This window comes from Mus caroli, unplaced genomic scaffold, assembly GCF_978045245.1.
Source record: "Mus caroli unplaced genomic scaffold, Mus_caroli_1 scaffold_18, whole genome shotgun sequence".
NCBI classification, from domain to species: domain Eukaryota; kingdom Metazoa; phylum Chordata; class Mammalia; order Rodentia; family Muridae; genus Mus; species Mus caroli.
Genome location: NW_028227273.1, coordinates 70,505,419 through 70,526,114, shown reverse-complemented (window position 1 = coordinate 70,526,114; position 20,696 = coordinate 70,505,419). Strand labels below are relative to the sequence as shown.

Genomic DNA, 20,696 nt, shown 5'->3' with positions numbered 1-20,696 from the left:
CCGCATCAGTGACTCAGCGAGGCGAGAGTTATAGTTCCGGAGATGATCCTTCCCAGAACTTCTTTCTCCCTAAGCCTCTCCCAGCATATCCAGGTCAGCCTTGTGAGGTTCCGTAGTCCCAGACAGGAGGCACAGACCCGATTCAACCTCTGGTTCCCGAGAGCACAGTCGTACCCCTATCTACTACCGGGTAACTTTCCCCATTGTCTCACGTATTTCAGAAAGAGCATACATTTCCTGGAGCACGCCGATCATGAACACATATTTATTGGCGCTATGTGAGCTCCCACGCCCAAACTGCTGCATCGATGACAGGGTGTGAAGAGGGGATATAGGGGAAGTGGTGAGGTTGCTCGTCCTATAAACAGAGCCGGCGCCTGAGCGAGCTGCGGATCTCCAGGCAGGCTTTGAGCAGCTCATCACTGTCTGGCCCCAGGACGTCCAGTTCACACACCCGCCTGTTGACCTAAGGAGCGACACTCAGCTAGGCCCTGAGGGGCTCAGTCCATCACACCCACTGCAGTCATTGTCTGCTGGAGGGTTTTTTGCGGAGAGGTCGATACTTTCTGAAAGAGTCTATGAATCCTAGGCTGGTCTCAATCTCTGGGATCCTGCCACTACCTCCCAGCTACAGGCATGACCCTCAATGACCGACTCTTGTGTCTGTTGTTCTGTAAGCCTAAAATTTCAAGTGCTATCTAATCATCTTTGAGCCTAATACTAACCCAGCAGTTTTACATGAGTTCCTTGCTCTCAACCAAAAAGTCCCCCACCCAAAGGGAAAGGCTCCCCACCCCATATATATAATCATATAATCAGCATTGCCCACCCTGACCTCAACACAAGAAGAGGACCTCCCTGTTAGCCTGCAAAACTGTACAAATGAACTGACCCTATTCTGTAACAACCAGTGGCACCTCCCTTCCTGCACCCTCTGCTGGCTCCTTCTACTTCCCAGTATACCCCCCACCTCAACCCCCTCCCCCCAATGGCTTCTGGTGTCCTCCTCTCCTGAACTTTATTTAGTGTATGTAATAGCTGCTGCTGAGTTTGTCTGACCAATGTGCCCTGTGTTTGAGCATCTCCTGATATGAGTGAGGGCAAGAGGGAGGGAGGGAGGGAAGGAGGGAGGAAGGGAGAAAGAGAGAGAGAGAGAGAGAGAGAGAGAGAGAGAGAGAGAGAGAGAGAGAGAGAGAGACTTCTCTCCTTGCTTCTCCTTTCCCTGGGTTAAGTGGGAGGTAATGAGAACACTCCCACAGATCCAGCCCCTCTCTCTCCTATCCCCATTCCTCACACCTCAGTCAGCAGCTCAAGGAGATCTCTTCCAGGGTTGGCTCTGATGACCTCCACCAGTCCAAAGTCCGAGCCCTTTTCATCCCAATAAGCCACACAGCCTAGGTGAGGGGATGGGGTCAGAGTCAGCCTTGGGCTGACATCCCAACCTTCAGTGGCCTATTGTGGATGAAAGAAGTGCGGAGGGGAAGCAGAGAACATTCTGGGCAACTGGCTTCAGACCAGCACAGGGTCAGGGACTTCTTGCATCAGGAAGAAGTTGCTGATATTTGTAGAGTGAATATTTGGATATAATCAATGTACAACAAATATTTACTGTGGACTTGCTAGGTACCAAACAGTGGACAGGTGCCTGAAGCAAGCAGGACTGTCCTGTCCTAGAACTTACACGAGGGAGCATTTGACAGGAGCTTGCCATTCTAACTATGACTACAAGGACTAACCTGTAGGAGGAGAGTGACTTAACTGGAGCTGGACTCTCGCTGAGGCTATCACTCCAGGCCATGGGGCAGGAAAATAGGCCCACCATAACCATAGGTTTCTTACCCTCGACAGCTGCATAGACAGTAAGGATGTCTGCTTGGCCTGAGCTCCCTGGAGTGGAGATAAGGCTGCCTGCAAAAAGAGTCAACTCCCATTGCCAGCATCCAGGGACTCCACCTGCCCCAGTGTCTTGTTATCTCTGGTTCAGGGGCAGCACTAGACAGTGGAAAGAATGTGGAGCTGAAAGCCACAAGCCTTACAGCATCCAGGCTGTATGAACTCAGAGAAGCTAGGTCCTCTTGCTAATTCCAAATTGTCAGACTCAGGAGCAGAAGTCTCAGAGTCCCTCACAACGTAGGAAGACATTTCCTCCCTGGATCTTGGCAAAGCAGCAAACTCCAAGCTGCCAGGCCTAGCAGTGTGCTGTGTGAATGGTTCCCAGCACCAGTGTGCCAAGCCCAGGCTCCAGAAGAAAAGCAGACCCACCTGGGGCATCAGCATGGATCTGAAGAACATCTGCCTGGGTTGGGATGGCTCGGGTGCTCTCAGCCAATGACTGTACCATGGGAGAGCTCTTGACCCCACACCAGGGTCCCTGTTCCCTGGAGAAGGATGGGGCAGATACCTTACTCAGTGGAACCTCAGGATATCTCTGGGCGAGGCAGGCTTGCAGGGGTGGCAACATTCATAGAGGTTCAAGTTTGTGGGCTTGACTCCAGGGGAGGCTGGAGAGGGGCAGGGAATGGCTAGCACGCAGGCTTCCTGAAGGAGCTGTGTGGGAAATGTGGGAGGCAGAGGAATGGCAGGGTAGAGGGTTAGGCTGGAGGCGGAGTCCCTCACCCCCACAGCAGACCTGGAGCAGGAATATCTTGGGGTGGCCATGCAGTGCCTGGTAGCAGCTCAGTTCCTGCACCAGCGCTTCTGCCTGTACTTCTTGACCATCAGCCCCCAGCAGCTGCCCCTGTGGCCCCCTATGGGCCATCAAGGCCACCAGGGCACAGCTCACAGGGCCGTTGTATCCAGCTTTTCCTGAAGCTGAGAGCCAGTTCTTCCCAGAAGGCCTGGAGTGGTAAAGGCCAAGGTCTGAACCAGCTCCTGGCTGCCCTTCGTGGGGCTGGGAGCACTTCTTCAGTCTCTGTCTAGGAGATCAGACTTCCCAAGGCAAGAAAGTGACTGTCCCTGAATACAGCAGGAAGTCGGAGGCAAGACTTACAGATGTGCTTCCTGCCTGTGGTGTGGGGGAAACCCAGGAAGGAGAACTCCAGGGTCCTAGAGCAGGGGTACCCTTCCTTCCAGCACCACCAGTTTTGGGCTTCCCCCACCTGAGCTGATGGGTTTGTCCTCAGGGTGACCTTGAAGCCCAAGGCCTGGCAAAGGTCCCTCAATACTGCCACATCATGCTGTGCTCCTAGTCGGTCTTGAATCACAGCCAGTAGGAGGGCAAGCCCTGGTTCCAGACAGGTCATATTGTGTGCTTGCTCTAGGGTTTGACTGTACAGAGGAATAGGGACACACAGTAGGAGGAAGGGACCCCCAGTTCCTCTTCTCCCCATTTGTCTCCCTCAGCCTCCACCCAACCTGCTACTGCAGACACAGGACTGGATTCCCTCTCTGTCCCTCACCTCCAGCCCCCAGGGCTCCTCATCTCCCAAACACAGAGTCCCCTGAAGGGAGGTCCTGAAGACTGGGCAATAGGTGTTCCCTGCAGACTCTGCAAAAGACCTAGGGGGGCAGAGCCCAAGGACACCTCAGAGAACTGCCCTGATGGGGGCCAAGGGGAGAATTACAACCCAAGCAGAGGGGTCAGGATGAGACCAGGGGAGACTTTGGAGGTCACATTTCAGAGAGAAAGAAGAGGTCAGGGTGGACTTAAGCAAAACCTAGGCTCTGACTCATCTTCAAGTTCATTACCTCACTCTAGGGATTACTACACATAAAGGCAGAACCATTCCTGGAAAGGGATAGGTCTGTGGAGGAGGGCTCCCAAGGTGCCATTTCCTGGGGAGGTACTAGGCTGAGAGAGCCATGGAGACCTGGGGCTCATAGCCCCCACTTCTAGGTCACTCAGTCACTACCCAGCAAGATGTTCATTCAGACCTCAGGACCAAATCTGAGCCTATCTCAGCCACCAGGGCCTTTCAATAGAAGAGGGCAGAGTGTCGAAGGTTGAGGCTGGATGTTTCAGTGTAGATACTAGGAGCCAAGCCAGCAGGGAGAGCATGTGTTACTGAGGGAATCCTCTGTACAAAGTCATGGAGTGGGAAGGATGCTTGGAGTCTGGGGGAGGCTCATGTGGTTACGAAGGCATGTCCTGCAGCCCGTGTATGTGTGTTTGCAGAACAGATGCAACTGCATCTGAATTATTTAATTGTAACTGGCTCTAGGGAGCCAGGGAGACATAGGCCCAGCCTTCTCTTCTTCTGGCTTCCCCCCCCCCCCTCAGTAGCTGCAGCAGTGACCAGCGAGGATGCTGACTGCAGATTTTCCCCAGATGCAGAAGGAAAGCTTCAGGCTCCCAGACAGCTGGAGGAGAAGGACCCCACGGCTGCGTAGGTATAACAGAAACTCCAAGCTTTCCTACTCACCCCCCACCCCCACCCCCAATGCATCACTGCCCATCCACTCACCCTTGAGACCACTAGAGAGTAACAGGAAGATTTTGGGGCAACCCTGAAGGGCCCCACAGTGACTCAGCTCCTTGACCAGCAGCTGTGGCTGCCTTAGCTGCCCACTGGGGACCATTAGGACCACAAGGGCACACCCCACAGCACCCCTCTGGACATCCAGCTGTTCCCGGAACAAATGCAGCTCCTTAAGGAGGCTCTAGGAGAAAGAGGCAAAGTCTGGTGAGGCCCCAGCTTAATGTGAGTGTTTGGCTGAGGGCTGAAGGTTACAGGGTGAAAGCTCACCTGGAGTGGGGCCTCTCTCTTCTCACAGTTTTCAAAGACCAGAGCCTGGAACACATCATCCACACCAGCAAGTGCTGTGGCAGACACACCAGGGCTGCAGGGTACCAAGGCTGCCCTTGAACCCTGAACATTGTATTTTCCCTGGGGAAGGAGAACCAGAGCTGGGCTGGGCTGGGCTGGGCTGGGCTGGGCTGGGCTGGGCTGGGTGCTGAGAACAGACTGGACCAGGAAGAGCATCTCACTATCTTTCTTCCCAAGCATCCTCCAGCTGCGCAGCTGCCCGTAGGCTCCCACACACCAGCAAGGCTCTGAGAACCAGGTGGGGCTTCCTCCAGGATCCGGGATTACTTCCTGACTCTGTTTCCCGGTACCTTGAGGCCTGATCCTTGCCCTCTTCGACACTCGCTGCCGCCTATCAACTGCTTATGATCCCAAATGGGCTTTGCCCATCCTTAGAACCCTGGCCTCAACTCCCCCAGCCCAGCTCCCTTCTCTGGCTCTGGCTGACAACTTCACGGCTAGCATTCATATGTCCCCACCTGAGCCATGGGCCTGAGCCCAAATTCTATTCTTAGCCCTTGGCCCATGCCATCTGATCTTGTTACACCTGAGTGTCTCCCTCAGAAAGGAGCTGCTAGCACCAAATAGGGCCTCACACTGTCCCCAACATCCCTGCACTCTCTCCTTCTTCCTGCAGCTGTGCACAAGTCCATGCACACAATAGTTCCTTCTCATGGAAAACTATGGGATAGTTGAGACCACAAGATAATGTTCTAAACTGGGAGCTAGCCAAGAAAGAAACCTGGGGCACAAAGGCTGGCACAAATGAATCAGTTCATAAGGGATGGGAACATCTTGTCACTATCAATCCCCAGGTGAGGCCCCTGCAGGCTGTCCAAAAGAAACAAAAGGATCAGCAAGAGTCAAAGAAGGAGTGACTGGTCCTGACCAGGTACTACCAGCTCAGTGTAGGCCCAGCTTGTACTAAGACAGGGGAGGAGACATATGGAGGGCTGGCTGTGAATAGCAGATAACCTGACAGCTTCAAGCACACATTGGGCAGCTGAGTTCTGCATCCCAGGAGCAGCAGCGTGCCCCTCAGCCAGCCAGTCAGTCCTCCTTTTGCCTCTTGCTCATTTCACCACTGAGAATGGAGGTCCTGACAAAGACCATGACTACATGGATTGACACTGGGAGAGGGAGTCACAGGATTACAGGTCCAGGATGTGGCTTTCCATGGTGACTCCATACGCCATGAACCATCAGCTGACCAAACCACGTACCTAACGCAGAAAAGCCAGCTAAAGAGTCACAAGCTTAGAGGAAATTTTCCATGTTTATTCAAACTCTTCCGAAACCCACTAGGCTGGGCCCTTTCGGAGGGTCCATGGTCTGTCCATGTTTTTTTTTTTTTTTTAAAGATTTATTTATTTATTATAAATAAGTACACTGTAGCTATCTTCAGACACTCCAGAAGAGGGCGCCAGATCTCGTTACGGATGGTTGTGAGCCACCATGTGGTTGCTGGGACTTGAACTCTGGACCTTCGGAAGAGCAGTCTGGTGCTCTTACCCACTGAGCCATCTCACCAGCCCCGGTCTGTCCATGTTAATGTGAATCTGCACACAATGCAGATTTAAAACATGGAAATACAGTGCTTGAGGAGTCAGCTACAAAGTGCTGATGGAGTGCTAGTGTTAAGTACAACAAAAGCCACACATCTGGAGGACTGCATGTTCTCCAGTCAGCCTGCTGCTACAGCTACCACCTCCACTAACCTCCAGACCTGCAGTGTATCTCGGGGGCTCAGAGTAGGACAAGTAGGCAGCTTCCTGGGGTCAGGGCATGACTGAGTGGTCACAGGTTGGAAGTATGAAGGGTACCGGGGTACATTGACAGCCAAGAAGCCGTTGTGCTGGAACCCAGGACCTAAATCCCCATTGGTGTGAGCCTAGTCCTTCCCAAGGCCAAACCCCAGCAGCACCTGAGGATGGAGGCCAGTTCTCATTGGAAGGCACAAGTAGGCTGAGCAGAGGCTTAGCCAGGCTGATGGGTCCACATAAGAAAGTAGAAATCAAACAGCCTCTGGCCAAGCAAGGCTGGAGGGTTCTGGAAAACCCTAGGTCCTACCTGAGCCCTCATACCATGTGATCCTCAAAGGGAAACTGAAGCTCCAGGAACCAAGTAAAAGAAATCCAGAGCAGGAAAGGGAGAGATGTGTGGCAGGATCCTGGGAGCAGGCAGGCCAGGTCAAAGTAAAGGGGGCCTTGCATCCCTTTGACAGGCTGGCAGTGGTCACAGGTGAGTGATGAATCCCCAGAGGGAAGGAAAAGATTCTGTGAGAGTCACAGGAAGTGTCCCCCGGAGGGCCGGGGGGGGGGCTGGCGGGTGGGGGGTGCTGCTCAGGTCCCACCATTGGCTCACCCCACAGGTTGGGCCATCTTTGTGTGCAAGCTCTGGTGCGCAATGAGGTGTGCACGCTGCTTGAAACTCTTGTCACACTCCCCACAGCCGAATGGCCGCTCACCCGTGTGCACACGCCTGTGGTCTAGCAGGTAGGAGCGCAGCGCGAAGCTCTTGCCACACTCGCTGCAGCTGAAGGGCTTCTCGCCTGTGTGGATGCGCTGGTGGTCAGCCAGGTAGGCGCTTCGGCTAAAGCTCTTGCCACATTCGGAACAAGAGAAGGGCTTCTCACCCGTGTGCACGCCCTGGTGGCGCACTAGGTCAGAAGAGCTGCGGAAGCTCTTGTCGCATTCAGGGCACTTGTGTGGCTTCTCACCCGTGTGTGTGCGCTGGTGCCTGGCTAGGTCTGAACCCCAGCGGAAGCGCTTCCCACACTGCGCGCAGCTGTGGGGCTTCTCCGTCAATAAGTTCTGAAACTGGCGCCTGTGAGTGGGCGGCCGCCCCCGACGCGCTCCCACCAGCGGGTCCAGGGCTGTCCTCATTGGATTCTCACTCTCCCAGACCTCGGTCTCAGCCTCCCCAGGATTCCAGGACATAGGCACTTCAGTCTGTCCCAACAATGCTGTCACTGCCTCCTCTGCAGGGGGCTTTTGGCTTTTGGGTTTCAAACCTGCAAGAAGGGGTGAAGCCTCTGTTTAGTCCTCCTTGATTCTGGTTCGGGAAGAGATCTGAAGAAATATGACGTAGGGACATCTCCCTGGCTTTGAGGTTCAGGCTGCTGTAGCTCACAAAAAGTCTAGGTCTTCACATTTACAAAATTATTGGATGGTAGCAAGCAAGATGGCCTCAGTGGGTAAAGTCACTTGCCAGCAAGCATAATGACCAAGCCTGAGCCCACCCCTAACCTCCATGGTAGAACCAAGCCTAGAAAACCATCCTTTCGACCTCCACACATGTCCTTCTCTGCATTGTACACAAAGGAAAATATTAAAATGCAATTTTATTTCAAAAGTGCTTTTAATGGGAAGATGATGGAAGGCAGCAAACGAGCAGTTTTGAGGGAGCCTTGCGGTCACCAGGGGTCACCAATGAGCTGATCCTCCTGCAGAGGTATGTGCCTTTATAAAAACCCTCTCTCTGCCTGTTCTCTCCCTGTGGCCAGTACCCACTCTCCACAGTCAAAGCCAACGGCACGCTCCCAGTCCACTAAGCACAGCTGGCTTAACTTTGTACACAGAAGGCATCAGCATGTGTAGCTACTGTAGTACCCTCGCAGACGACTCACAGCAGCCTTGAGCAGGGAGGAACCCCGAAGCACTCAGACTGCTGCCAGTTAAGTAAGATGAGACCAGGGGATACTGGGAAAGGGCCTGACTTGGTGAGGCTTCACATAGTGGGGTACAACAAGGGCTCTTGTTTTTTAGCATTTCTGTGGCTGACATGATCCATCGATCTCACTGAATGCCAGAGTTTATCTGGGGGCAAATATGCCAGCCTGAGATTTGACTGAGAAAATGCCCGTGCAAGCCCTCAGCATGGAGCTGGCCCAGAGCTGGCACATGGAGGGCATGGGCCAACTGGTCACACAACTGAGACAGAAACTTCACCATCACAACATCACAGGAGGGCTGAGGAGACTTGGGAAGGGCTAGCTTTAGAACCTGACCAGGGAAGCAAAGCCGGATTACAGCTGAGCGAGAGGCCTGATGGATCTGCTTACCAAGGGCAGCATCCCGGGAGTTCTTTCTCTTGATGTTCCAGAAGAGGTTCCTCTGAGCAGGGTCCAGGGAGCTCCATTCTTCTCGGGAAAAATAGAAAGGGATGTCTCCCAATGACACAGATTTTTGGAATGGGGAGATACGGCCCAGCTCGGGTCTCCCAGGCAGCTGTGTGTGAGTGAGGACAGGAGGGGTCAAATTATACAGTCAATAGCACCAAGCCCTCTGGGAGAATAAAGAACTGCTAACTCACATCAACTGCAGAGTCAAAGCAGACATCCAACACCTCTCCTGTCCGTCGCTCTTTAAGAACAGGGAGCTGGGCTGAAGGAAAAGAACAGAGCTTCATACAGGCTAAAGTCAAGGGCTAAGACGGATGGCTTCATCTACACTTGCAGGTGCACCCCCGTCAGATGCATTCGCGCATGTACTTGTGTGACTGAGCTTCTGCTGCCTGTCACTCTGGGGCAATTCTAGAAAAGGAATAGCGCCCCTGTGTGGCCACACTGCTGACTGAAGAGTCTAACTCACCATGGCTATGCTGCTCTTGGAATGCAGGTAGCTGCTTCTGGACCCCTGCCTTCTGGGGAGACCCTGTGGCTTGGAGTCCCTGGACTGCTGCCTTAGGCTCGGCCTCTGAGAGCTCATCCTGCACAGAAACCATAACACACCATTAGCAGAGACCAGCCTGGAGGTCAGGGATGACACAACTTAATCCTGGGAAGGAGCTCTGGGACACAGCCCTTAGGAGGCTAAGGGTTGGGGAGGGGTAGGAATCAAATGGAGGCCCAGAAGTCCAGAAAAGAATGAGATACCAGGCAGTGTTTTGTACCCAAGGACACTTCATGATCAAGAGACAAGAACCAGGGCTAGAGAGATGGCTTAGCCATTAAGAGCACTGACCTCTGTTCTTCCAGAGGTCCTGAGTTCAATCACCAGCAACCACATGGTGGCTCACAACCATCTGTAATGGGATCTGATGCCCTCTTGTGGTGTATCTGAAGAGAGCTACAGTGTATTCATCATATAATAAATAAATACATACATACATACATGAAATCTTTAAAAAAAAAAAAGAAAGAAAAAGAAAAAAAGAAAAGAAAAGAAAAACAAAACAAGAACAAGTCACTAAAAGGCCAGAATTATAGCTACTTAGCAAGGGAGAAATGGAGCAGTGGTGGTCCTCCTGCCATGGGCAGAATCCCACACCCTAGCTGCATTGGTACACCATCTGCAGATCTGCCAGTGTCTGGAACACAAGACAGCAGGGTACCCTTAGACAGCTCTGTTTCCTTATACCCCTCTGGAGCTCTGATGTGTAATACTGTATCCCTATAGATTAACCACAGTAGTTGTGTGGAGCTAAAACCTTTCTGGACTCGCTTGGGAGGCAGAGGCAGATGGATCTCTGTGAGTTCTAGACCAGCCTGGTTTACAGAGCAAGTTCCAGGACAGCCAGGGGCTATACAGAGAAAACCTGTCTCAAAGAAAACAAACATACAACGACAACAAAAGCCACATTTCTGGACCATAACGACTTTAAATCCAATAAAGTCATGAGAAGCATGTCTTTACATGAGTCTTTACTTAAGACTACATTGGGAATTTTGTTTGTGCTTCTCGAGACTTGGTGGTTTTCCCCTGCCCTCTGGGCCCTGTGGAGACTCATCTCCATGAAGATGGTCTCTATTCTTCAGGCTCCAAACATGGAAGGGATCCCTCCCTCACCTGTGGCCAGGCTTTCAATGACTGATTCTGTATGTCTTCCACCAAAGCGACAGCTTCCTCACCGCTCCCAAGGTGCTGTCTCTGAAGCTGGGCTTGGATCTCCCCTGGTAGCACAGCCAGGAACTGCTCCAGCACCAGCAATTCCAAGATCTGCTCCTTGCTGTGCAGCTCAGGCCGCAGCCAGCGGCAACAGAGCTCCCACAGCTGGCTGAAGGCTTCATGTGGTCCACCCGCATCCCTGAAGCAGAACTGTCGGAACCGCTGGCGGCAGGCTTCGGAATCCCTGCTGTCCACCGGCTGAACAGGCTCCTGTTCCCAGGAGCAGTCTTCCACCTTCACAATCATAAGTCCTTCCTCCTCCCCGGGAGCAGGGTCTTGGAGCTCCTGGAGGGATGCCATGCCCCTGGCCTAAGGCTCAGGGCTGGTCAGCCTTAGCTTGAGGCTCCAGAGCTGAGCCTTTCAGTGTCCTAGAGGGATTCTCTGTGACGAGTGGGTTGGCATCAGGACACACTTGCCTATGGAAATAGTAAAAGAACAGTATTTGAAGGAGATCGGAATACACCAATCTGCAGGAAAGTTGGGGGACTCCGGCACCCACTCTGTGCCTCTGAAGCCTCTTTATGCTTTACTGCAACTGTGTGCTCTTTGTAACTGTGTATTGGTAATACAGACCCACAATCCTTCATCACCACATCTGACATCCCAAATCTGGGTTTTTCGTGACCCATTTGACAGCAAAACCTAATGTCACTCATTTGGAAGCAGTACTCCATCTGTTAATATGAGCTTGTTTTTACCTTCATGTATAGTAACTTTCCATGCAAAAATAAGCATGTCTGTGCAGTCTGTAAAGATTCCTTAAGCTAGCTGCATGTGTAGCTCAGTTGTTACACTGCTTGCCTAACTTAAATGATCCCCACCACTACCTGGAACTGAGTGAGATGGTACATATTTGTAATCCCAGTACTCAGATCTTCAAAGGATTAGAAATTCAGTGTCATCTTCAGCTACATGGAAAGTCTGAAGCTAGCGGGCTGCAGAGATAGCTCAGAGATTAAGAGCACTTACTGCTCTTACAGAGGAACCAAGTTTGGTTTGCAGCACCCACATGGCGGTTCACAACTATCTGTAACTCTAGTTCCAGGGGGCCAAGCCCCCTCTTCTGACTTCCTCAGGCAAAAGTTCTACAGATAGTACACATACACCTATGCAGGTAAAATACTCACGGGCTGGTGAGACAGCTCAGTGAGTAAGCGCACTGACTGCTCTTCCGGAGGTCCTGAGTTCAAATCCCAGCAACCACATGGTGTCTCACAACCACCCATAATGAGATCTGACACCCTTTTCTGGTGCATCTGAAGACAGCTACAGTGTACTTATGTACAATAATAAATAAATCTTTGGGTCTGAGCGAGCAGAGTTGACCCAAACAAGCAGAGGTCCTAAAAATTCAATTCCTAACAACCACATGAAGGCTCACAACCATCTGTACAGCTACAGTGTACTCACATACATTAAATAAATAAATCTTTTAAAAAAAACCACTCACATACATAGAATAAAATAACTAACTCTACAGAAACCACTTTAAATCACTGAGCTGTTCTAGTTTTGTTTTTCAAGACAAGGTTTCTCTGTGTAGCAAGGAACTCACTTGTAGACCAGGCTGGCCCCAAACTCTGCCTCCCAACTGCTGGGAGGCCCATGCCACCACTTGAGCTATTCTTAAAGAATGTTTTTAAGTAGACATACTTCAGTTGTAAAATTTCACTGGGCACAGCAGTGCATGCATAGTGGTACATGTCTAATCCAAGAACTGTAGGGATCAAGGCAGGAGTGGCCAAAGATGTCTAATCCAAGAACTGTAGGGACCAAGGCAGGAGTGGCCAGAGTTAGAATCAGTCTGAGCTATAGAGCAACAATGTCTTTTAAAAGTTATAATTATTGTGTTTAATTATAAATGTAGTCTTAAGTCCCTCTACTGATGGGCCATACTGTTATTTTTCTCAAATTTGAAAACTCACAAATTTATGGGGCTGGATAGATGGCTCAGTGGTTAAGAATATGTCTTTGTCTTGCAGAGGCCCCAGACTCAATTTCCAGCATCCACATAGAGGCTCACAATCTGTAACTCCAGTTCTGGGGTACCTGACAGCCTCTGTTGGCCTTTCTTCAAACATGTGGTACACTTACATACATGAAAGCCAACACTTAAGACATATAAAAATCTTTTTTTTTTTTTTTTTTTAAAGCTTACAAATTCCAGAAACACCTTACTCCAATTAAGGGGCAGATGGATAGGAGGCCTCATGAACACCATCCAACATCATCTATTCACAACTATATATGAATGTATGGCAAGTATTTGTATTTTGTGTTGTTATTACTTCACATACTCTCATACGTGTGACTTGAATTTTCCTCTTTTATTTCAACAGTCTGATTAGCATAAACATCATAAAGAACGGGAGGGAAGTGTTACTATAACAATGTTTCTTTTTGATTCACTGACAATCCGATATATGACGGTGACATATTTTTACTGAAAATAGTTATCTCCAGAATCTACAAGCATGGGATGTGTGTTTTACATAAATGAGATCTTATGAGCAAACCATTTTTCACCTAGTAACGTTTCTTCGAAAGTGAACCTATACGCTTCCGTGGCACGGGGTACTTCAGTTTCTCAACCAACCCAAGTGATGCATACGGGCGGTTTCCATTTCTTCTCCACTACCACAAGCACTTCGTTTACGCTTCTCTTCCCGAGCCTTCTGCCTTATCCTCCAGAGACCGAAGAGGTGTCCTCAGGGAGGGCCCGGACTCACCAGGGTCGCTCGGCAGGACGTGGGAAATGGGGACGGTCCCCAGCAGCCTGGTGAGGGTGGCCGGGCTCCGCGTGGCAGACCCGGAGAACCCGGAGGCGCCGGCCGCCCGCGCTGCTCCCAGGAGCGTGTCCTCTCCCGCAGGAGCCGGTCTGCGCAAGGCGCCGGTCCCGCCCCCAGGACACACCGCCCAGAGCCACGCCGGACCTCGGCGCTTCCCCAGCAGCGCCCGGGGCAGGAAGCTCGCGCGGGGGGCGCTGGGAAACCAACTGGCGCATGCGCGGGGACAAGCATTTGGCGCTTGTACTCTCCAGAGTGTCGGAGATGGGCAGCCAATGAACAGGGAGGATTCTCACCGCTAAGCCGATCTGACACCCTGGAGCTAGAGATTTGGAAGAAGTCTCATTTTCGCTTTCTGGGTCGCACTATACCTAAGTCGGGTGCTTGGGAGGTCTCGGGGCTTCCTGGAAAGTGCAGTCTAATTCGAGCGGAGCCTCCATCATGAAGTACCTCCTGCCCTCGTATCAGTAGCTACAACTGTACTGAGCTGAGGAACAGGAGTCCTGATGCCTAGGGACACTGAACAGGAGTCCCACCTCTGCCCGGGCATGTGTTAATCATTACTGTAGTTTGTTAAAGTCATTATTGGTGTTAATGGTAAATTACCTTTATATTGTAAACATACTTTCCTATAAAATAGACAAAACCAGAACAGGGCAGTTTGACTTTGTGGCAACTGTCGGACTCTCCCTTGTTTCCCTTGCTGCCTTAAGCAAAAGAACTGTTAGTCAAACAGCCAGCCGGACTGACCTCATGCTAGCACCAGCTATCTGAAACACTCAATGGACACCTTTCAAGAACTACACATTGATCAAAGCTGATAGTCCCTGCAGCTTCGGGCAGGGCTGTTTTGAGACAGGCTTCAGTTCTTGCTGTCACAAGCCTCTGGATTCTAGATACCCTGAAGCCATGCCCACGTAGACTACAGAGGGTAAATTTTCTTCTCCTGTAATTGATTGCTAAAAGGCAAGATTGTAGTTGTCTAAACCCTGCTTCGCAGGATGCCTACTGGATGCACATCAGGCTGGGAGATTCTTGTGCTGTCTTTCCTGATGTTGCTGTATCAGACCAGGTGATACAGTGGAGTAGTGAAGGCTGTATTTCACGTCACGCACCCCAGATCTATTTATCTCTCTGGCTCCTCATATCCTTCCTTCCCTTTGCAACCTCCCCACCCCCGAAATAAAACACACAAACAATCAACAAAGAAAGAAAGAAAACATCTCACTGCCGTGGAAGCTGTAGTATGTCACAGTGTGTCCTGTGTTTTTTTTTTTTTCTTTTAAAAACGTTTTATGATATAAGTATTTCACCTGCATGAGTGCATATGTACAGCATTCATCCCTGGTGCCTCTGGAGGTCAGAAGAGGGCACTAGATCCCCTCAAGTTACAGAGGGTTGTGAGTCACCATGTGGGTGGTGGGAGACAAACTCTGGTTGTCTTTTGTGTAAGCCTAAAGTACATGTGTGGGGGGTAGTAAGTGCATACATATTCAAGTTGCATATCCTCCCATCCCACACCGATATCTGGTCACTTATGACTAAAGGAGGCTCTGAAACTAATGCAAACCACTCTTGTCAAGCTGTCACAGGAACTTCACCTCGGTTGGGTGAAACTGCTACCTCTGGCTCTTTTCAGGCTATGAGCGACCTCTCCTCATCCCACTTTTTGGGCTCATGTATGAATGTCTGGTCCCAACTCCTGGTCTTTCACCTAAATGCTCTCCCCTCCCAGACTCACCCCATTACTTTGCCACCTCCACTCTCTCCTATGAAACTTTGCTGACTACCATCTACCACGGCCACACACTGTCCACTGCCTGTCAACATTGGAGATCAAGTTCTTCTATCCCCTCCAGACCATTGGCCCTCACCCCTCTCTCCTAAATGGCAGGGCCCTTTCAAGGTAATTCTCATGGCCCCTACAGTTGCCAAATTCGAGGGACTCTCTCATTGGATCCACCTGTCTCACCTCAAACCTTTCACCCCTTCATCTAAAAATGACTCTTCTTTCTACACATCGACCCTAACAGGGTCGTGCTCTCTTAAGCTGCAGAAGACATGGAGACCACCTATCTTGTTCCCAATTCCAGAAAAATGAGACTCCATGCTGGCAGCTGCACTCTACCTCCTGGATTAGACGTGGGTTTCTCATCCTCCCCCTACTGTTTGTTTCTACCCAGGGCAGCCCTTACATCTGGAGATTCGAGGTTCAAGAAACCCCCACTGATAATAAACAGTCTTTACAAATAGGGTCAGGAAACTGCTCCATAGCCGGATGCCAGGAACCGATCCAAATTGCTGTCATCCCTGTATCTGTTATCCCATCTAAATATTATGATCTCTTTGCTTACTTTCTCTTTGACCAGACAAAAGATGATTGTAAAAGATAGCCAGATGAATATGGGGGCTGCCCGTATTGGTCTTGCCAGATACATATGTTAGGATCATGGACCAATCACTTCTTCTGTCATCAAGCAAGACCCTCTTCTTCTACATACAAGACCCATGGAATCTCAGGTGGGACACAGGAGTTGTTGGTAAGCTCTGCCGGGAAAACCAAGCCAGGTCCCCAGTAAGTACTATCCACATGCAGAGAAAATCCGCCTCGATTGCCCAGCCTCTAGATATTGAAAATGTAGGAGAAGTAATCCAACCCGCTCCGAGGTCCTTACCTCCTTGACATCCCCCTCATAAATGGCACTAACTTGTCATTTCGCCTTTTGCTTCAGACCTTGACCTTCAAAGATTGCTGGTTATACGTACCCCTGGAGCTAACTCACAACTGCCACCTACAGCCTCTCTGGTGATACTGCTGAGTAACCATACCTCATCTTCTGTCAGCTGCCCTGACGCTGATGTTACCATGACTCCATACCTTTCCTCTACTCCTCTCTTTGGTGTGGCAAATTGTTTTAAGACCTCTGGGACACCTTCTGCAGGAACTCTAAGCTCCCTAGACTGCAATAGAACCACAACCCTTGCTACCTCATCTGTGCCACAATGCCCTGCAGTCCAAAACATGTCAATCCTCTGTGGCACTCAGGCATACCATCACCTACTGGCCAGCTGATCAGGAGTTTGCACCGAACCAGGAGTAATCCAGGGAAATGAGCCCCTGCCAATCCCAGTTATAGATATGATAGCTGTTCAACATAAGAGGGCAGTTCAGGTTGTGCCACTCTTGGTCGCTACAAGAATAGCCATAGGTGCTGGTACTGGAATTTCAGGGATAATGACTTCCATAAACCAATATGATAAATTCACTTCCGAGTTTAGCACCGGTTTTCAAAAAAAAAATGTCTGAAACCATGCTTACCATCCAGAAACAGATCGATTCTTTGGCAGCCATGGTACTTCAGAACTGACGGGAGCTAGATGCCCTGACAGCTAAAGAAGGTGGTCTTTGCCTGTTCCTCCAAGAAGAACGCTGTTTCTATGTCAACCATTCTGGGATAGTGAGAAATAAAATCCAGGTCATGCAGAATTTCTGGGAACATGAGGCATCCGATTCCTGGATTTTCAGAACCCCTATATGGAAGTGGATATGCCCTTTCTTAACACCTCTCCTAGTCATTTTCCTGGCATTATTATTTGCTCCCTGCCTTAATAATCTTGTTTATACATTCCTTCAATGACAAATACAAAAAAAAATTTCTAACTGTACTGGATGGTTTTGTGTGTCTACTTGACACAGGCTGGAGTTATCACAGAGAAAGGAGCTTTAGTTGGGGAAGTGCCTCCATGAGATCCAGCTGTAAGGCATTTTCTCAATTAGTGATCAAGGGGGGAGGGCCCCTTGTGGGTGATACCATCTCTGGGCTGGTAGTCTTGGATTCTATAAGAAAGCAAGCTGAGCAAGCCAGGGGAAGCAAGCCAGTAAGAAACACCCCTCCATGGCCTCTACATCAGCTCCTGCTTTCTGACCTGCTTGAGTTCCAGTCCTGACTTCCTTTAGTGATGAACAGCAGCATGGAAGTGTAAGCTGAATAAACCCTTTTCTTTTTTTTTTTTTAAAGATTTTTTTTTTAAGATTTATTTATTTATTATATGTAAGTACACTGTAGCTGTCTTCAGACACTCCAGAAGAGGCGCCAGATCTCGTTACGGATGGTTGTGAGCCACCATGTGGTTGCTGGGATTTGAACTCTGGACCTTCGGAAGAGCAGTCGGGTGCTCTTACCCACTGAGCCATCTCACCAGCCCCAATAAACCCTTTTCTCCCCAACTTACTTCTTGATCATGATGTTTGTGCAGGAATAGAAACCCTGACTAAGACACTAAACAAACTATTAATCAGATCCTGTTAATGATGTGAACATTTACCAAGTGGACCCTGATGGTGAAAGTCAGCTACACCCTGAAATTGACAATGCCCCTAGACAGCAGGAAGCTATTTAAGAGATCCAATACCCCTACTCCCCTTTCACCATCAGCTTCTCACCCCCCCCCTTTTTTTTCTTCTCTTTATGATAAGGAAAAGGGAGGCATGTTGGCATCAGAAGTGAGCTTCTGAATCCAGTGATGATGTCACCCATAGGTGACAGGGACCCGAGTCTGTTGCCATGGCAACCACAATCCATTCACCTACCTGCCCTCACCTGCACCATTGGTACATGCTGTTACATCACGGCCTAAATAAAAGGCAGAGCCCTCTGACCTTCTCTCTCTTTCCTTCTTCATCATCCCTTTTGTCTCCCCTCCCCCCACCCCAATAAACCTCTCTCCCAAGGAACTGTGCTGGCTTGGTGTGATCTGATAACCACCATTCTAACACAACATACTTGTGTTTGCATGTGTGAGTGTGTTTGTGTGTATGAGTGTAGGCCAAAGGTCAATATTGTGTGTCTTCCTAATATTCTCTATTTGTTTGTATGGTCTGTTTTGAAACAGGGTCTTACTATAGAGTCCTCTCTATATACAGCAGTGCATATAGATACAGCAGTGTAGTACAGAAACAGGAAAAGTTCACCCTAATGGCCCAAGCCCACAGGTGAGGCAGCACTAGTTACCCAATATCCACTACTTCCATGGCACACACGTGTAGTGTTGAACAAGAAACCTCGAAGTTAGAAGGTCTTCCTACACCTTTAAGGTGGAGGGAAACAAATACAACACACCACGAATCCTGAGCATATTCCCACTGCCTAGCATCTCTTCAGGCATTTTGTGTAGATTATTTCCTCAGAGCCGGACACACACACAATAGTATGATGCTGTCTATACAGAAAAGAAAATCACGGCAGAGAGGTAAAGTGTGGTGTCCAAGACCATGCAGCCAGTGGGGCTGGCAATCCAGCCTGTTCTCTTGGTCTTAGAGTTTTGACTGTGGTAAGATACACATAACATACGTTTTACTATCTTGACTTTTTTTAAAAAAGATTCATTTAACTATTATTATATATAAGTACACTGTAGCTGTCTTCAGACACACCAGAAGAGGGTGTCAGATCTCATTACGGATGGTTGCGAGCCACCATGTGGTTGCTGGGAGTTGAACTCTGGACCTTCGGAAGAGCAGTCAGTGCTCTTACCCACTGTGCCATCTCACCAGCCCTATCTTGACTTTTTTAAATGTATATGTGATTGTGTTAAGTGTCTGATATGTGTGTGGGTATCCTGAGGATCCAGAAGTGAGTGTTGGATCCCCAGGACTAAAGTCACAGGTGGTGATGAGCACCTGATGTGGGGGGTCAGGCACTGTACTTGTGTCTTTTGCAAGAGCAGCTAGTGCTCTTAACTGATGAACCATCCTCTTCCTCCTTGCCCATCTTTAAATGAGTTCACTAAAATGAAGTGTCTTAGGGTAGCACACAACCTCTAATAGAAGAGGCAGAGGGAGGTAGGTGGTGTTTGAGTTCGGGGCCAGTCTTGTCTACAGAGTGAGTTCCAGGACAGCCGGGACTACAGGGGAGGGCGGTGTCTTTGCATTGATGTGTGACTATTACCATTTCCAGAATACTTTTCAACTTGGTAAATTCAAACCATTCACATTAAACACTGTCTATTTCTGTGATAAAACACCAGAAACAACGTAGGAAGGAAAGAGTTTATTTCAGCTTAGACTTCTCAGGTCATATTCCATTGCTGAGGGAAATCAGGGCAGAAACTCCGTAACAGAACAATAACCTGAAGTCAGAAACTGAGGTAGGGGCTATGGACAGGTACTGTTTTGTAACTTTTAATTTTTTTCAAACCTTAATTTTAATGATGGTTCTTAAATGTTTTAACCTCATTTTAGCCCACAACCCACCAGAGGTAATTGAAAAGAAAGGATACAGGGGGGGTGAGCAGGGAGTGGACCTGTTTAGAAAGGGTTCTTTGGAGCAACGTCTATCTGTGTTGTCTGGAGATCAGCAGTTCAGTTAGCAGGTCAGCAGGAGGCAGCAGCTCGATCCACTCAAAAAGACCTCATGGATACACTAGCTCCAGTTCAGTGGTGTCAGGGCAGCAACAGCGGTGACACAACCTAGCAGAGAGCCATTTCTATTGGTACCCCTATGGCTACTACCCACAGGTAATAGAGTTCGGTTGTACAGAAAACATGTAGGACAGTTTTAACTTATTTCTTTGGCTTGTTGCCAAGTGATGGAAATTTTTTTCTTTAAACCTTTCCCATTAACATGATGCTTCTTATGAAATTTTGAGGCTTCTAACACATTTCCTATTTGTAACTGGTCAATTTCATCATTTCCTTGTAGTTGCCCAGACAAACCTGTATGAGATTGAATATGAGTGATATGTAATAGATGGCATCTGCTTCTGAGGGCCTGCTGCAACTGTATAGATACCAAAGTTAATTCTGAGTTATCAGGTTCCAATTCAGCAGTTTCTACATGCAAAATGACTCTTTCTGCATAAAAAGGATCAGTAATTATGTTAAGAGGTTCAGGATAATCTAAAATGTTGGTGCCTCTGGAATTGGTGTTCTTTTTACTATACATGGTAGAATCCAATTAGTTCTTTTTATAAACTGTATAGGTTTGCTTTTGGATATGTTATTAATTTCACCCAAGAAGTTACTACAAGCTTTTTGTCAATCCTCATTAGTCTCCCATAATGACATGATCTCAGCATTTGTAAGAGGTACAACAATTCCAGCTGGATCTGTCCCTGTTAATGACATAGTCTGATTCTACCTTTTATAGTTAATTCAGAAATCTTTTCTATATATCTTCTTTTTTTTTTAACTTTATGAGCTAAGAAAGTCCATTCCATCCCATAATACTATCTTCCCTTTGCATAATGAGCCCTTTAGTAAAGAGTTGAAGGCAAAA

General features: G+C 49.1%; 1 protein-coding gene and 1 pseudogene across 2 annotated transcripts; both read right to left on the bottom strand.

Annotated features, from left to right (window-relative positions):
- Nucleotides 1-358: 358 nt before the first annotated feature.
- Nucleotides 359-4,820, bottom strand: LOC147000481 (caspase-14-like; annotated as a pseudogene).
- Nucleotides 4,821-6,002: 1,182 nt separating this feature from the next.
- Nucleotides 6,003-13,569, bottom strand: Znf213 (zinc finger protein 213). 2 transcript variants are annotated; one of them, XM_021186075.3, is made up of 6 exons: nt 13,160-13,569; nt 10,535-11,049; nt 9,338-9,455; nt 9,060-9,130; nt 8,809-8,974; nt 6,003-7,758 (listed from the first exon to the last, which is right to left on the bottom strand). In XM_021186075.3, the coding sequence occupies exons 2-6, from the start codon at nt 10,931-10,933 to the stop codon at nt 7,106-7,108; spliced, it is 1,407 nt and encodes a 468-aa protein (XP_021041734.1). In that variant the 5' UTR covers nt 10,934-11,049; nt 13,160-13,569; the 3' UTR covers nt 6,003-7,105. The 2 variants fall into 2 exon arrangements, with proteins under 2 accessions (XP_021041734.1, XP_021041733.1); XM_021186074.3 differs by having other exon boundaries at nt 13,363-13,569.
- Nucleotides 13,570-20,696: the final 7,127 nt, after the last annotated feature.